At 46.5% G+C, this 16640-nt stretch overlaps 1 protein-coding gene across 1 annotated transcript in view; it reads right to left on the reverse strand.

Annotated features, from left to right (window-relative positions):
- ZCCHC2 (zinc finger CCHC-type containing 2) overlaps positions 1-16640 on the reverse strand; it is a 362663-nt gene that overhangs the window by 208152 nt on the left and 137871 nt on the right. The window contains exon 7 of the mRNA XM_069219490.1: positions 7622-7699. Within this exon, the coding sequence (XP_069075591.1) occupies positions 7622-7699 (78 nt within the window). The remainder of the gene's footprint in view (positions 1-7621; positions 7700-16640) is intronic.

Raw genomic sequence — 16640 nt, forward strand, 5'->3', positions numbered from 1 at the left:
GACCAAGTCCAAAAGTCACAAGCAGCTCGGAGATGGGCAGATGCCCAAGAAATGCCAGCGGTTGGTGCAAAGAAGCTCTTACTAGGCTGAAGAACTGTGAATACTGCAGGAACGACAAGGGCTAGAGACTTCCCCTTTGGAGGATGGATCCCCCACGCCTTGGAGAGTCGTGCAGAAGTGTTTTCCCGCCGGATGGACGCCAACAAGCCTTGCTACACGCAAATCGTGCGTTTGGCGTTTTTGGACGCTGCTGGGGCCCAGGAGGGACCAGGAGGTCGCAAATTGGACCTGCAGAGAGAGGGGACGTCGAGCAAGACAAAGAGCCCTCACTGAAGCAGGTAGCACCCGGAGAAGTGCCAGAAACAGGCACTACGAGGATGCGTGAAACGGTGCTCGCCGAAGTTGCACAAAGGAGTCCCACGTCGCCGGAGACCAACTTAGAAAGTCGTGCAATGCAGGTTAGAGTGCCGTGGACCCAGGCTTGGCGGTGCACACAGGATTTCCGCCGGAAGTGCACAGGGGCCGGAGAAGCTTGCAAAGTCGCGGTTCCCAGCAATGCAGCCCAGCGAGGTGAGGCAAGGACTTACCTCCACCAAACTCGGGCTGAAGAGTCACTGGACTGTGGGGGTCACTTGGACGGTGTCGCTGGATTCGAGGGATCTCGCTCGTCGTGCTGAGAGGAGACCCAAGGGACCGGAGATGCAGCTTTTTGGTGCCTGCGGTTGCAGGGGGAAGATTCCGTCGACCCACGGGAGATTTCTTCGGAGCTTCTGGTGCAGAGAGGAGGCAGGCTACCCCCACAGCATGCACAAGCAGGAAAACAGTCGAGAAGGCGGCAGGATCAGCGTTACAGAGTTGCAGTAGTCGTCTTTGCTACTATGTTGCAGGTTTGCAGGCTTCCAGCGCGGTCAGCGGTCGATTCCTTATCAGAAGGTGAAGAGGGAGATGCAGAGGAACTCGGCTGAGCTCATGCATTCGTTATCTGAAGTTTCCCCAGAGACAGAGACCCTAAATAGCCAGAAAAGAGGGTTTGGCTACCTAGGAGAGAGGAAAGGCTACTAACACCTGAAGGAGCCTATCAGCAGGAGTCTCTGACGTCACCTGGTGGCACTGGCCACTCAGAGCAGTCCAGTGTGCCAGCAGCACCTCTGTTTCCAAGATGGCAGAGGTCTGGAGCACACTGGAGGAGCTCTGGACACCTCCCAGGGGAGGTGCAGGTCAGGGGAGTGGTCACTCCCCTTTCCTTTGTCCAGTTTCGCGCCAGAGCAGGGGCTAAGGGGTCCCTGAACCGGAGTAGACTGGCTTATGCAGAATTGGGCACATCTGTGCCCAACAAAGCATTTCCAGAGGCTGGGGGAGGCTACTCCTCCCCTGCCTTCACACCATTTTCCAAAGGGAGAGGGTGTCACACCCTCTCTCAGAGGAAGTTCTTTGTTCTGCCATCCTGGGCCAGGCCTGGCTGGACCCCAGGAGGGCAGCTGCCTGTCTGAGGGGTTGGCAGCAGCAGCAGCTGCAGAGAAACCCCAGGAAGGGCAGTCTGGCAGTACCAGGGTCTGTGCTACAGACCACTGGGATCATGGAATTGTACCAACAATGCCAGGATGGCATAGAGGGGGCAATTCCATGATCATAGACATGTTACATGGCCATATTCGGAGTTACCATGGTGAAGCTACATATAGGTAGTGACCTATATGTAGTGCACGCGTGTAATGGTGTCCCCGCACTCACAAAGTTCAGTGAATTGGCTCTGAACAATGTGGGGGCACCTTGGCTAGTGCCAGGGTGCCCTCACACTAAGTAACTTTGCACCTAACCTTTACCAGGTAAAGGTTAGACATATAGGTGACTTATAAGTTACTTAAGTGCAGTGTAAAATGGCTGTGAAATAACGTGGACGTTATTTCACTCAGGCTGCAGTGGCAGGCCTGTGTAAGATTTGTCAGAGCTCCCTATGGGTGGCAAAAGAAATGCTGCAGCCCATAGGGATCTCCTGGAACCCCAATACCCTGGGTACCTCAGTACCATATACTAGGGAATTATAAGGGTGTTCCAGTAAGCCAATGTAAATTGGTAAAAATGGTCACTAGCCTGTCAGTGACAATTTGGAAAGAACTGAGAGAGCATAACCACTGAGGTTCTGATTAGCAGAGCCTCAGTGAGACAGTTAGTCACTACACAGGTAACACATTCAGGCACACTTATGAGCACTGGGGCCCTGGGTTACCAGGGTCCCAGTGACACATACAACTAAAACAACATATATACAGTGAAAAATGGGGGTAACATGCCAGGCAAGATGGTACTTTCCTACACACCTCAGCTCAGGACACCTTAGGGGCTGTCCTGACTGGCCAGTGACGACTCCTTGTTATTCTCATTATTTCCTCTGGCCTTTCCGCCAAAAGTGGGGCCGTGGCCGGAGGGGGCGGGCAACTCCACTAGCTGGAGTGCCCTGTGGTGCTGGAACAAAGGGGGTGAGCCTTTGAGGCTCACCGCCAGGTGTTACAGCTCCTGCCTGGGGGAGGTGATAGCATCTCCACCCAGTGCAGGCTTTGTTACTAGCCACAGAGTGACAAAGGCACTCTCCCCATGTGGCCAGCAACATGTCTCGAGTGTGGCAGGCTGCTAAAACCAGTCAGCCTACACGGGTAGTTGGTTAAGGTTTCAGGGGGCACCTCTAAGGTCCCCTCTGGGGTGTATTTTACAATAAAATGTACACTGGCATCAGTGTGCATTTATTGTGCTGAGAAGTTTGATACCAAACTTCCCAGTTTTCCGTGTAGCCATTATGGTGCTGTGGAGTTCGTGTTTGACAGACTCCCAGACCATATACTCTTATGGCTACCCTGCACTTACAATGTCTAAGGTTTTGCTTAGACACTGTAGGGGCACAGTGCTCATGCACTGGTGCCCTCACCTATGGTATAGTGCACCCTGCCTTAGGGCTGTAAGGCCTGCTAGAGGGGTGACTTATCTATACTGCATAGGCAGTGTGAGGTTGGCATGGCACCCTGAGGGGAGTGCCATGTCGACTTACTTGTTTTGTCCTCACCAGCACACACAAGCTGGCAAGCAGTGTGTCTGTGCTGAGTGGGGGGTCCCCAGGGTGGCATAAGATATGCTGCAGCCCTTAGAGACCTTCCCTGGCATCAGGGCCCTTGGTACCAGGGGTACCAGTTACAAGGGACTTACCTGGATGCCAGGGTGTGCCAATTGTGAAAACAAAAGTACAGGTTAGGGAAAGAACACTGGTGCTGTGGCCTGGTTAGCAGGCCTCAGCACACTTTCAAATCAAAACATAGCATCAGCAAAGGCAAAAAGTCAGGGGGTAACCATGCCAAGGAGGCATTTCCTTACAGAGTATTAGAGAATACTTTGAGAATCAGGAAATGGCGTCAACACCAGTGCTCAAATAGGATGCCTTTAGGGCAGTAGTCCAAGGGAAATGTACAGCCGAGGCAGTTGGAGTGCAGTGCACTCTGCTGCAAGTAGTGGAAACTCAGGAGGAGATACTGAGACAAATAGAGAATAGATGGCATGGGAACCTCAACCAACGATGCTGGAGGCTAAGGAATTTCTAGCAAGTCAGATAGAGAAACTCATGTTTCGATTACTGTGCATATATGACCCGGGCACATGCAGAGAGACACAAAGCTGGCTAGTTCTTGGCTTGTCTGGCGCATCCTACGAAGTGAGGCTCCATGATATTAGAGTTGGACTCTGACCAGGGAGAGAGGTTGTACAGACCAGGCACCAATAATGACAGCTTTCGGGCCTACTATGCATTCTTCTAAGCGGGTATTCAAGCCCCAGCTCTGCAGGAGATAGATACCTATTTGGAACACCTACAAAAGCTGACGCTCACGCAGAATGATGCCGAAAGTTAAGGGGATGACATAACGTTGCCGGTAATAAGAGCAGCCCTGAAAAGTATGGCTTGGGGCAGGGTTCTGCAAAGTCGGTCTTGGACAGCCAGGTCCATGCCAGATTTTTAGCATATCCACATTTAGAAAAATGTAGATTTCTGAAACATCTTTTTTCTAAATGTGGATACGCTAAAAATCTGGCATGGACCCGGCTCTCCAGGACTGACTTTGCGGAACACTGGCATTGAGACATGTCTGAGGTATGGACGGTCTGGCCTCCCTGTTGAATTTTACGTAACTTACATGGAAACACTGGCACCCAAATTAGTGGAGTTCTATAAATCGGCGTGAGAAAGGGGACAGCTGCAAAATACTACAAGCATTACATTGAGGATTCCTATATTAAAACCTATCCACCCTCCGCATGACAGACAATTCTGTAGGCCGCTATCAATGCAAAACGTTGCCTATAAAATCCCAAGTCAGTGCTGGCTTCTGCCATATATGTTGAAACTAGTTCACACTGACCAAGCAGGATTTATTCTGGGCCGCAGTACAGAGATCAACATCTGGCAGTGCTTGGCACTGATAAGGGATAACCTCCATGGCAATCAGTAGGTAGCAGTCTTAGCAGTAGACCAAGAAAAAGCTTTTGTTAGCTTAGAGATGGATTTTCTCTACAAGTGACTGCGAAAATTGAAACTGGGGGAAAGGCTTTATTAAATGGACCAGGCTGTTATATTTTCGATCCACGGCCTGTGTAATAATGGAAGGAATATTATCCGAGGAATATGTGGTGGGACGAGGCACACATCCAGGATGCCCACTATTTATGTTGCCATTTGTATTAGCCATGAAACCGTTAGCGTGCAATACGAGGGGGGATGTATTTCCACAGCCGTTAGGTCCAGAAGACTACACTACATTGTGTTATAAGCTGGCAAACCACTCCTGTTCTAGCAGGTCGTTACTTTGGAACTAGCTGGCACAGAGGGACTATTCGACCGGTTTGGAGACATGCCCGGCTGGGGTGAACTGGCTGAAGTATAAACTGTTGCCAATGTGCGGGATATTGCACACACCTGTGGGCCTGGGAGCTCAGCTGTGGGAGCCTCGCTTCTTACAATATTTAGGTGCAAAGATATACCATGATGCCAGTGATTTGTTAAATGGGAATGTGAGGACGGCGGTTCCATTCCACCACTCCAGTGTGGACTTTTAGAAAACATTGCCTGTATATAAACGTTGCCCCTATCAGTGGCAGGTCGCAATGCAATTATCAAAATGGTTGCACTATCAACTTTTTATAACTTTTTTGTTTTTGTTTTACCACTTCTTGTTCCACAAGGGAACTTTCAGAACCTGCACCTGCCTCAGAGTGGCGCTGGTGAAACAGAAGCGACCGGTTACGGATGGGGGCTTAGCAGTTCCAGACCCAGAGACCTATCTAGCAACACAGGTGCAGTGGTTGACATAGTGGCTGCAAATCAGACAGGACAAGACGCCAGAGGCGTGACCATTTGTGCCTGAGATTCTCCAGTTGCACCGTCATTCTTCTGGGCCTCCAGGTGCCCTGCAGTAAAGGATTTCGAAGTTTTTAAGGTGCTGGAACAATACTGGTTGAGATGTATGCAAACAATTCACACCCAGAGCCCCGATTCCCTAAAGGTGTCCGTATCAATCCTAGAAGTACTGCCCTACATGGGAGAGGGTAAGGGAGGGGGGAAGAGTTGGATGGAGGCAGGCATCACCAGGGAGGGGGACTTGCACCAAGCGGAGGTGTTGATCCCATTTGAGGAATTGCAGGAGTAGTTTGATATCCCACAGGGACACCTTCTGTTATATAGAGCAGTGTTGTCTGCCCTGGGGAAACAAAGTAAGGTTAAGACTTGCAGAACCAAACTACATACCAGAGCTATTGTCTTATCTGTATGACTTCTTGAGGGTTTAAGGCAGTCTTCTGGTTCTACAGGGCCCTCTGGTCCGATATGATGAACACCCCCAGATATGCTCGGTGAGAAGTGGGAGGGGGACTTGGGAGTCAGACTGCAGAAAGCAATTTGGGGAAGATACTGAGGGGTACTCCGAAGGTGTCAAGAAATGCTTATTTCAAACTGATAAATTTCTATATCCTTCATAGGGCATACTTCTCCCCGAGTAGAATTAACAAGATCCTTCATGCAGCAGGAGTGGCACGCACCTTGACACAGTCTTATGGGAGTGGATGCTAATCATATGTTGTGGTCCTGGCCTTACTTGGCCGAAAACTTAAAGGGGTTACAAGCTATGTGGCTGATATCACTCAGAGGCAGGTACAAACGCTCACCTGGACTGTGCCTGTTGCATTGGCTCCCCGTCCGGCCAAAACGAAAGTTACTAGTCAGTTTATTGATCTGCCCATGGTTGCGGTGAAGTGAGAATTTACCCAGAATTGGAAATCAAATCCAGGGCCCAGAGTGAGTGCTTGGCGTAGGGAACTCGAATGCTATGAAGGAGGAGTCCTATTTTAAAACGCCAAGAGCGCCTGGGGATCCATGGAGGTGGCTTGTGGGTGGGAGAGTTTAGTGGAATGTGTGAGAAACCGTGAACCTTATGCAGCAGTGTCAATCCCAGAAGGGGAAGCAGTATGGAGACCTGAGGAGCCCTAAATAGTCGGGGATGCCTGACACAGCCTTTTAAAAAGGAGGGCATGTTCCGGAGGGGAAGGACCTGAAGTCCAGTCGGCCCTCACTCCAGAGACCAGCTGGATACCCTGGTGAATCTTGTGACCGGTACACGGTGCAGGTCGGGGGTTAGGGGTGATAGAGAGGGGACATTACATTGATGTTACTACTATGTAATTGAGCGGACATACCCAGCAAACTCTTTGAAATGTACCAGATTAACTAGCATTGTGATACAAACTAACAAATTCCGTTTCCCAAAAAAAAAAAAACGTACTATACATCAACTCTATTACTAGGTATATAACCTAAAGCTTGAAACCACAGTTCTATTTCCAACCTGTATATGGAATTAGTTTTACAGTTTGTAGCATTTATGTATTTATTTTGTTTTGCATTAATTAGTCCTATTGTGTTTACACTATTTCCTGCACTTACTTTAAACACTTCAAACACTATGTTTTCACATTAATTCCAGTATCAATTATAACTGCTGCTGCGGGTGAGGAAATTAAATAAAATGCCAAAGGATTTACACCGATTTCCCCCTAGAAAACAGGGTGTACGTAATTTTATAAATCATCTTAGGTACCAACATTATCCCTTTACACATGGCCTAGCCGGAGTGATACTAAGGTTAAATTTAGCAGTCAACATTTTCTGTTGCTGTTCAAAATTATAACTTATTCCATTGCGATTAGTGATTCCCCAAATAGCCGTGTGTGTGTGTGTGTGTAGATTCTCGCTGTAATGAGGGAAAAGATAATTTCTATCAATATTATGTGTTTGTTGAAAGACTGGAGACAGCTCCCTTCAAGTGACTGACTAAATGAAAATTGAAGCAGCTACAGAATTGGATGTAAATTAATAAACATACTTAATTAGTCAGGGGGTGTCTTAATGTGTGTTTTCTGCTTGGAGTCTGATTATGCTTTCAATTTTATTTAGCATCTAGCCATCCAGTGTGCTGGTACATACAGTAACTTTACTACCAATTTTCGTAATGGAGGAAATATTTTACTGTAGCTCAAGTACTATATTTACTGAATGAATTAGAAACATCTATGCAATCTTTAACATTTCACCTACCATCTTCGGGGCTCGATGCCTCAGAACTGTCCTCAAATTTTCCACATGTTTTTGACTTCAAAGAGTGCGATAAATGATCTGCAGGAAACAAATAAAATATAATCTCAAAGGGACTTTTACATTTACTTTTAATTGTAATTATAAATAAGGGAAAGCATCCTGAAGTATTAATACACACCGTGAGAATGTGAGGTTGCTAAGTTTAGCAGAGGTCAGACACCTCGCAAAGAAAGTGATTATGTATTAGCAATGCATGCATGCCTCATAGTATGTGAGGAATAACCAACATTAAGGAAGCTTAGATCAAACAAACAAGTTATTTGTCTTTGTTATAGATGCTGTAACAGCAGATTTCACAACTTAGACGCCAAACCGGATCCAGAAACTTTGCTCCAGCACTTCCCTCACACATGCTAGGTGGATCTGCGTTGGCTTTATACCTCCCCAGAAATGACTAAGCAAGATGCATATAAGAACAACTATTGTGCGCTGACATTTGTTTCTATCTTCTCCTTCTCCGCATCCTGAGATGTGGAATGGGAATAATTGTTGGTGCCAATATGCAGATTCCTAATTTGGGACCTTTCAAACGTAAAAAACAGGCCACTCAACAGAACAGGGAGATGCAGGTCAGGGAAGAATCAGCAGTCAGATGTATCATCCAACAGAAAAAGTTAATTGAAGTAACTAAGTTGTTTTTCTAAGGGATACTTTTTAAACAACAGATGCCTCACCTACCCAAGCAAAGGAACTGTGAAGTGAACTCATATCAAAAGTCTTGCAGGACTGACCAGGCGAAATATTTTTCCTATCAGACCTGTCAGAAGTCTAGTGCTTCAAGAACGTATGAAATAACCTCCAAAACACAGATTGTCAGCTGTCAAAGACAGGAACTCCACATAACAGTGGTAGATCCTTTTGCCTTTCCCACTGCCCACTTCTTTGCCAGTATGCAGCACATCTTAATACCGAGGTCTATCCACATCATCAGGGTCCTTTTGTAAACTATATATGCCTTTTTGCCCTGGAAACCACTAAAAAATGTGATTGTTCACATGGTGTTCTTTGGTATGATCAATAAAGTTTATATCTTTCCACCTCTTTCGAGGGAGGAGGGAGCAAACAATGCTGTTAGAGTGATAAATTGCCCAGCATAGAAGAGAGTCATGATGTTATCCACGAAGTTTGCTGGGACCCTCAGCACCAGTTTGTCCAACAAAAAAGGTGGTATAGGGCAGCTGCCCCACTCATTTATGTGACTTACTGAAGTAATGGTAATGAGGAAGACAGTCAGGAGATGCAGCAAGAAGCTATGCATCGGCCTGAAGGGTGCACACATGAGAAAGGTTAAGACCAAATTAAGGTCCCACTATAGCATCACAAACTGAGAGGAAACATGTCAAACCTTTCTAAACCTCATCACAGTAGTTGATTTGAAGGACGGTTTGTCGATCCGAAAGGGCTCGCAAATAACCTTTAATAGTGTACAATACAAGGCCTTATTTGATACCATACCAGGGTACAAACTCGTTCCAGTGTACAACAAATTGATTTAGTGGAAGAGCGCATGGCAGCAAAGATGACATCCACCACCTCAACTGCCAGATTAAATACAGTCAACTGCTGCTGCTTAATCTCAAAAGTATTTAAAAAAAACAAAAAAAACCTGATGGATGGAATGCCTTCTTTAATCTCAGCCATTGGGATTCACTCGAACTGCATCCTAGTCCATTGTTATTTTTGCACACTATGCCAACTGTTTGACCTAGCCATGTGCATATCAGTCTTGACCCTGCTCCAATAGAAAGAGTCCAGACCGAACTGCCAGGCTAATCCATCACTTTTTGGATACTACAACATATGATACAGCAGACCTCTGAATGACTGCATCATACATGCGAAAGGGATGGCCTAAGCAGGTAGTGTTCCAAGTCATGATGACCACTGGAGTGTGATCCTACCCAGAGACATTAGTGGACCATGTATCGAAGGGCTAGACTTCTGGGCTGATAAGAGTCATAAAGGTTGCCAGGATAGGAAAAAGGTGTGTCGAGACCTTTCATGTGACTAGTGGAGGAAAAGGAGGTCGTGTGCCTGAGCGTGGTTGTAGGAAAATGGCTCCTTGTTGCAGTTACCCCTCCACGTTTTGCCTGATATTGATGCTAACCAGGCCCCAGTGTTCTTATCACTAAAAATTTACCAGTGTTTCCACATTTGGCACACCCCTGGCACAGATCAGTCTCTTGTAAAAGTTACCAGTGGTAACTAGGGCCCTGTGACCAGGGGAGGTCCCTAAGGACTGCAACATGTGTTGTGCCAGCCTACAGGACCCTTCACCTAATACATGCACACTGCCATTCCATATTGTGTGTGTTGGTGGGGAGAAAAAGGATAAGTCGACATGGCATCCCCCTCACACAACACTGACTGTGGCATAGGTAAGTCACCCCTCTAGCAGGCCTGGAAGCCCTAAGGCAGGGTGCACTATACCACAGGTAAGGGCACAGCTGAGAGAGCAATATGCCCCTACAGTGTCTAAGTCTATTCTTAGACATTGTAAGTACAGGGTGGCCATATTAAGTATATGGTTTGGGAGTTTGTCAAAACTAACTCCACAGCTCAATAATGGCTACACTGAATAATGGGAAGTTTAGTATCAGAATAATAAACCCACACTGATGCCAGTGCTGGATGTATTACTAAGTGCACACAGAGGGCATCTTAAGAGATGCCCCCTGTATTTTACCCAATCCTTCAGTGCAGGACTGACTGATCGGTGCCAGCCTGCCACTGAGACGAGTTTGACCACATGGGGTGAGAGCCTTTGTGCTCTGAGGTCAGAAACAAAGCCTACACTGGGTGGAGCTTCTTCACACCTCCCACCTGCAGGAACTGTAACACCTAGTAGTGAGCCTCAAAGGCTCAGGCTTCATGGTACAATGGCCCAGGGCACTCCAGCTAGTGGAGATGCCCCACCCCCAGGACACAGCCCCCACTTTTGGCGGCAAGTCCAGGGGAGATAATGCGAAAAACAAGGAGTCACACCTCCAGCCAGGACAGCCCCTAAGGTGTCCTGAGCTGAGGTGACCCCAGCCTTAGAAAATCCTCAATCTTGCTTTCGAGGATTTCCTCTCAATAGGATTAGGGATGTGCCCCCCTCCCCAGAGGGAGGTGGCACAAAAAGGGTGTAGCCACCCTCCGGGACAGTAGCCATTGGCTACTGCTCTCCAGCCCTAAACACACCCCTAAATTGAGTATTTAGGGGCAACCCTGAACCCAGGAAAACAGATTCCCAACGATCTGCAACAAGAAGTACTGCTGACCTGAAAGCCCCACAGAGACGACAACTGGCGTGGCCCCAGCCCTACCGGCCTGTCTCCAGACTCAAAGAACCTGCACAGCAACGCATCCGACAGGGACCAGCGACCTCCAACAACTGCCCTGAACCCGAAGGACCAAGAAACTCCTGTGGACAGCAGCTCTGTCCAAAAAGCAACCAAGAAACCATCTTTAAAGGGCCTCACTCCTGAAAACGTGAGTCCCCACACTGCACCCGACGCCCATGGCTCACGTCCAGAAGAACCAACATCACAGAGAGGACCTCTAGGAGACTCCAACGATGTGGACACCCTGAGACAACCTCCCTGCACCCCCACAGCGATGCATAGAGGATCCAGAGGCTCCCCCCCTCCCCCCGACAGCCCAGTAACAAAGAACCCAACGCCTGGGAGAAGCGCTGCACCCACAGCTCCCAGGCCCAAGAGAAACCAACTACTGGTGCAGGAGTGACCAACAGGCGGCCTCCCTCCTTACCCAGTCAGTGGCTGGCCCGAGAAGCCAGCCTGTGCCCTGCCTGCATCGACAGAGTGACCCCCCCCCCCCCATCCCGAGGACACAGGTAGTTATCTACCAGCAGACTGGAACCAGAGCACCCCTGGTCTCCATAGGCACCTATGCTATTTGGGCCCTACTTTGACCTCTGCACCGGACCGGCCCTGTGCTGCTGGGTGTTTGGGGTTGCCTTGAACCCCCAATGGTGGGCTGCCTGTGTCAATGGGAAACTGAACATTTAAGTGCTTTACTTACCTGAGAAACTAACCAATACTTACCTCCCCCAGGAACTGTTGGTGTTTGCACTGTGTCCTCTTCTAAAATAGCTATTTGCCATTTTTGCCAAAACTGTGTACATTACTGTTTTAATTCAAAGTTCCATACCTATCTATGCCAAGTACCTTACAATTTATGTACTTACTTGAATTCTGAATCTTGTAGTTCTAAAATAAATTAAGAAAATAATATTTTTCTATATAAAAGCCTATAGGCCTGGAGTTAAGTCTGAGTGTGTGTTCTCATTTACTGCCTGTGTGTGTACAACAAATGCTAACACTACCCTCTGATAAGCCTACTGCTCGACCACACTACCACAGAATAGAGTATTAGTATTATCTAATTTTGCCACTATCAACCTCTAAGGGGAACCCTTGGACTCTGTGCACACTATCTCTCACTTTGAAATAGTATATACAGAGCCAACTTCCTACAATGGTGGTGGAGGTTTTGGAAGCTGAGAAGGCAGAGGTGGTACATAGAAAGAAGCCTTGTACTCCTGTCCATGCGTTTCCTCAGTCCCAACTCTGGAGAGGCCTATGAGGTGGGTTTTTCCTCCAAAAGCAAACATTCTCTTGCGAAGAAGTGTCCAAGGGCTTAAGCAGAGCTAGTTTTGCCAATATTTTCCTAGTGAGATGGTGAATAAAGAGATGCATTTGAATAGAGTCGAGTTCCTCTTAGAGTCTGGTAGAATTGGTGCTCAAAATTCCTCAGATACGCAGCTAAGCTTTTGATGTAGACAGTCTTCAGCACTGGCCTTTGGTGCCTTCAACAATGATTTCAGTGAGGATGATTGAAGCCCTTAGATGGAGTAGATCAATCAAAACACACAACTTCTTACTTATGCTGAAACATTTAACAAAATGAAATGTACAATGTGACCAGAACCGATATGTGAAATGAGGAAAACAGGACTTAAAAGAAAGATTTTCTTAAAATGTATTTAATGAACTTTGTTTTGCACATTCAGGAACATGCTATTTGTATGTACTTATTTCAAACAAAACTAACAAGCATGTAACAATTATAAATATGAACTTTTGGTTTCAATCACCGTTGGTGCACAAATAACCTTCACCATTATAAGCAGTGAAAATGAGTAAAGTGATGCAAATAGAAATACAAGTAAAAATGGAGACTCATTTTGTTACTAAAACTGCAATGAAATCACAGACTCGATTGTGCTGCATATGTATTCAGTTGCATGGATCAACACAAATCTAGTGCTTAGGGGTCCCATTCTAAATCACACTGATCAAAGACATGAGCTGTCTTTATGTAAACTGTGGCCAAACTAATGGTAGTTCAGAAGGATTGAATATCTACTATTAAATGTTCATACGAGTCCCAGTTTCCCTGATTAGTTGTGTCAAAGCTTTTCAACCCCTGGGGCTGGCAAGGTTTCCTCAGAACAGCGGCTTATGTTCAATACGTGGAAATAAGAGAACTATTCCCAAGCTTGCTGGGGGTGTATACCTTTAATAGTCAAATAAAAAGGTAAGGATGAACACCACTTGTGATTCTTACATTGATGCCCAAAAAACGGCTATGTAACTAAAGATTAATGTAGTTAGGTCTTTCACAGGTAACACTGGTGCAGTCTTCACGTCAGACAATGCTGAAGTTGTTTTAAGAAAGGCAGCAACCACAGGGGATACAAGGCATTTCCAAGAAGAGTCTTGGTGTTAGTGGAGTTGTCTCTCGAACAGCCCAAAGCAGTAGCTGGCGGTCCTCCAAAGGTGTCCGGTGATGTAGAATAATATCAAGTCACCAGAACACAGACTATTTTCTCTATATGTCAGAGTCAAAATTCAACGGTGAGGACCTAAAAAGTGTGTAAGAGACACAATGACCTCTGAGCTCTCTGCACATCTGAACTAGAAGGATGGGTGGTGGTGGAGGGCCTGCAGTAGGAGAAATCAAACACTGATTATGTGCCAATGTGCATTGTCGAAAAGAGGAGGAGACAGACTTTTACAGATTCTCTTCATTGAAGTCTTTAGAGTTCTGAGTCCAACACTAGATGGCAGGAGTGTGCACGGTATGTGCCTCTACAGCTACATATGCTATGAACGGGGCTACCACTGTGGAAATATCAGAGTTTAACGTATCTCAGTAGTGAGAAGCTGTCTAGAAGAGTGAGAGCCCTGCTGCATTAGAACAAAAAGGACCTGCACTGGAAAGGCTTTAATACGAGTGCAAGCCAATAAGCAGGACATCTGGCAGAGAGAACATCTTATGCACCCAGGCATGCATTATTGTCATCAATGATGTAATTTCAGATGTCATTAATTATGTTATTAATTAAGTCATAGAACATTTCATGAGTACTGTAACACGCAAGGTCATAAGCAGGGCATGGCGAGGGCACAAGTTACAGCTACATCAGTTAACTGGTGAATTTCAGTGTTTGATTTTCAAATGTTACATTTTAGTTGATATTTTCACCTAACTATATCACTAGCATTTCTGTTTTTTTTTTTTTTTTTTTAGAATTTGAGGTCTTTTTTTTATTTTACTAGCAAAGTAGCAAGATAAAGAGATGTCAATTTAAGTAAACAACCATATTCCAAAGTAATCTTTATCAATACAAACACAGCAATGCACAATTATTTTCTCAAGTGTTTAAAATAAAGGATAACTATTCCAAACAACACTCTTCAGACCACAAAATACAGCCTTAGAAACAACCACAATAAGGGGCCCCTGCACTTCTGCTGAAGAGCATACAGCTCGAGCTCGGAATGCTTTAAAAATAATGGTAAGCTCTCCTGGGTCCATGTATGGTATGTCTTTTTATTGAGTTCAACCAAAATCCTCAAGGAACACATAAGAGGATTCATGGAATAAGGATGTAGGGTTGGGGAGGTGAAGGTGGGGGTAACTCAAAACTGGAGCGGTGCATGTGTTATGTTGAAGAGGGGTATTACTGCCACAGTTTACTAACCAACATTTGGCAATAGTCCAGAACAAGGAAACACTGCTGCAAGTTTGGGTGATGTGAGCTGTAGGACTCTGCGGTAGATGGGATGTGTGAGCTCTCAGCCAAGTAATGTATGCAGGGTGCTTCTCTGAGAGGGATTCTAGACTATCCCACCATCCATCTCAGCTGTGCCACTACACAGTAATTATCTAGGTGAGGATCGCCAAGGCTGCACCTGCCAGGTATGTTCTTATTCGCCAGCCATGGCTTACTGGGTTTCCAAATGAAGTAGTCTATTATGTGTTGTAGTTTGGCTAAGGCATTAGGAGGTGGCTGTAGTCACAGCGTTTGCATCACATATAGGATCTGAGGTAAGACGTTTTATGTTGACTGCTAGTTTCCCCAACAATGAGTGACCATCAGACCACCAGGTCTGAAGCTCTGCCGGGCCGTGGCGAGGAGGTCTAAGTAATTCTTCTTAATAAATCTTACTAATGAGGGTCAGATCTTAAGGCAAAGGCAGTAGACCCAGAGTATGACCCAAGGTAGAGGCTACAATTGCTCCAGATACAAACTGTCTTCCAGTGGGGTGTAGACATTCAGGATCTGGGATTTGTGGATGTTGACCTTTAAGCTAGACACCTGTCCGAATGCCTCCAACTCCCTGAGGAGATCAGGGACTTATGTTCAGGGCACTGTTAGGTCCAGTGCTTGAATCAAGAAGGTCCAGTGGATCTGATCAAACACCTTCTCCGCAATGATCAACACCAGGATTGCAGGTGTGTGAATGCATTATGCCTTGTCAATTAAGCGTAACAGGCGTTTTGTGTTATCATTGCAGGTCTGATCTGGTACAAATCCTGTTTGGTCTTGGTCAATGAGGTCTTGCATGTGTGTATGGGGAGTGGGGGAGGTGGGTGGTCGGGGGAGATGGGGCAGTATGAGGAGCACTGGGACAGGTCCTTTACCGGCTTAGAGATTACTGTATCCTGCATCATAGCTGGGAGGGTTTGGGGTTGAATAAGGGAGCAAATTGTTCTCCAAAGGCTTTGAAGAATTGTAGGTGAACCCATCGAGTCCTGGGGCCTTGCCAGGTTGGAGGTGTGCAATGGCAGCCAAGACTTCACTAGTCTTGATGATATGCTCTAATGTATCTGCACCTGGGTTTGAGAGAGTGGTAAAGTGGATGCCAGATAGGTAGTCATTTGTCCGGTCCTGGTCTGCCTTCTCTGCAGCGTATAGAGTGGCATAATATTGTTCAAAAGATGCTACTCACTATCCCCCCATTTTTCCACTCTGCCTATCCTCCAGACATATCTGTTATCCTAATTGCCTAGACCCTGGATATAAGCATACATGCCAGGAGACACCCATCCTTGTTGCCTTCAGTATAAAACTTTTGCTTGGTGTGCAGGAGTGTGTACTCTGCTCTATCCATACCTAGTGCCCTGAACGGTTTGTAGGCCAGTGTCAGGTCCTTGCAAATTCTGTGAGCCCCTGTTCACTTGTGTTGCTTTTCTAGGGCTGCTACCTGTTCCTCAAGACCTGCCTTCACTTTCCTTTCCTTATTACATTGAGCTGAGAGGTTTATAATAGTTCCTCTAATCACCACCTTGGGAATATCCTAGATAAACGGGGGTGGCAGTTCAGGGTCGTCGTTGGTTTGGAGATATTGCTGTATAGCGTCTCAGATCGCTTTGTGGATGAAGTTGTACATGAGTAGTTTGCTGTTTAGTCTCCTCTGTGAAGTGGGTGTGCTGATTTGATTCAGGGGACCTAAAAGAAGACTAACAAGTGCATGGTCCCAGAGCCAAGATGCCCATCTCCATCTGTGTGATTGCAGCCATCATCCATGAAGTGCAGGAAAGTAATCATGTCTGGCATATGTCTGATGGGAAGCAGAGAAGGTAAAGTATGTTGTACTCCTGGGGCGGAGGAAGGCCCAGGTGTCAATGAGGCCCATACGTCACAACCACTGGGATTCCTTGG

This window comes from Pleurodeles waltl, chromosome 2_2, assembly GCF_031143425.1.
Source record: "Pleurodeles waltl isolate 20211129_DDA chromosome 2_2, aPleWal1.hap1.20221129, whole genome shotgun sequence".
Classification (NCBI taxonomy): domain Eukaryota; kingdom Metazoa; phylum Chordata; class Amphibia; order Caudata; family Salamandridae; genus Pleurodeles; species Pleurodeles waltl.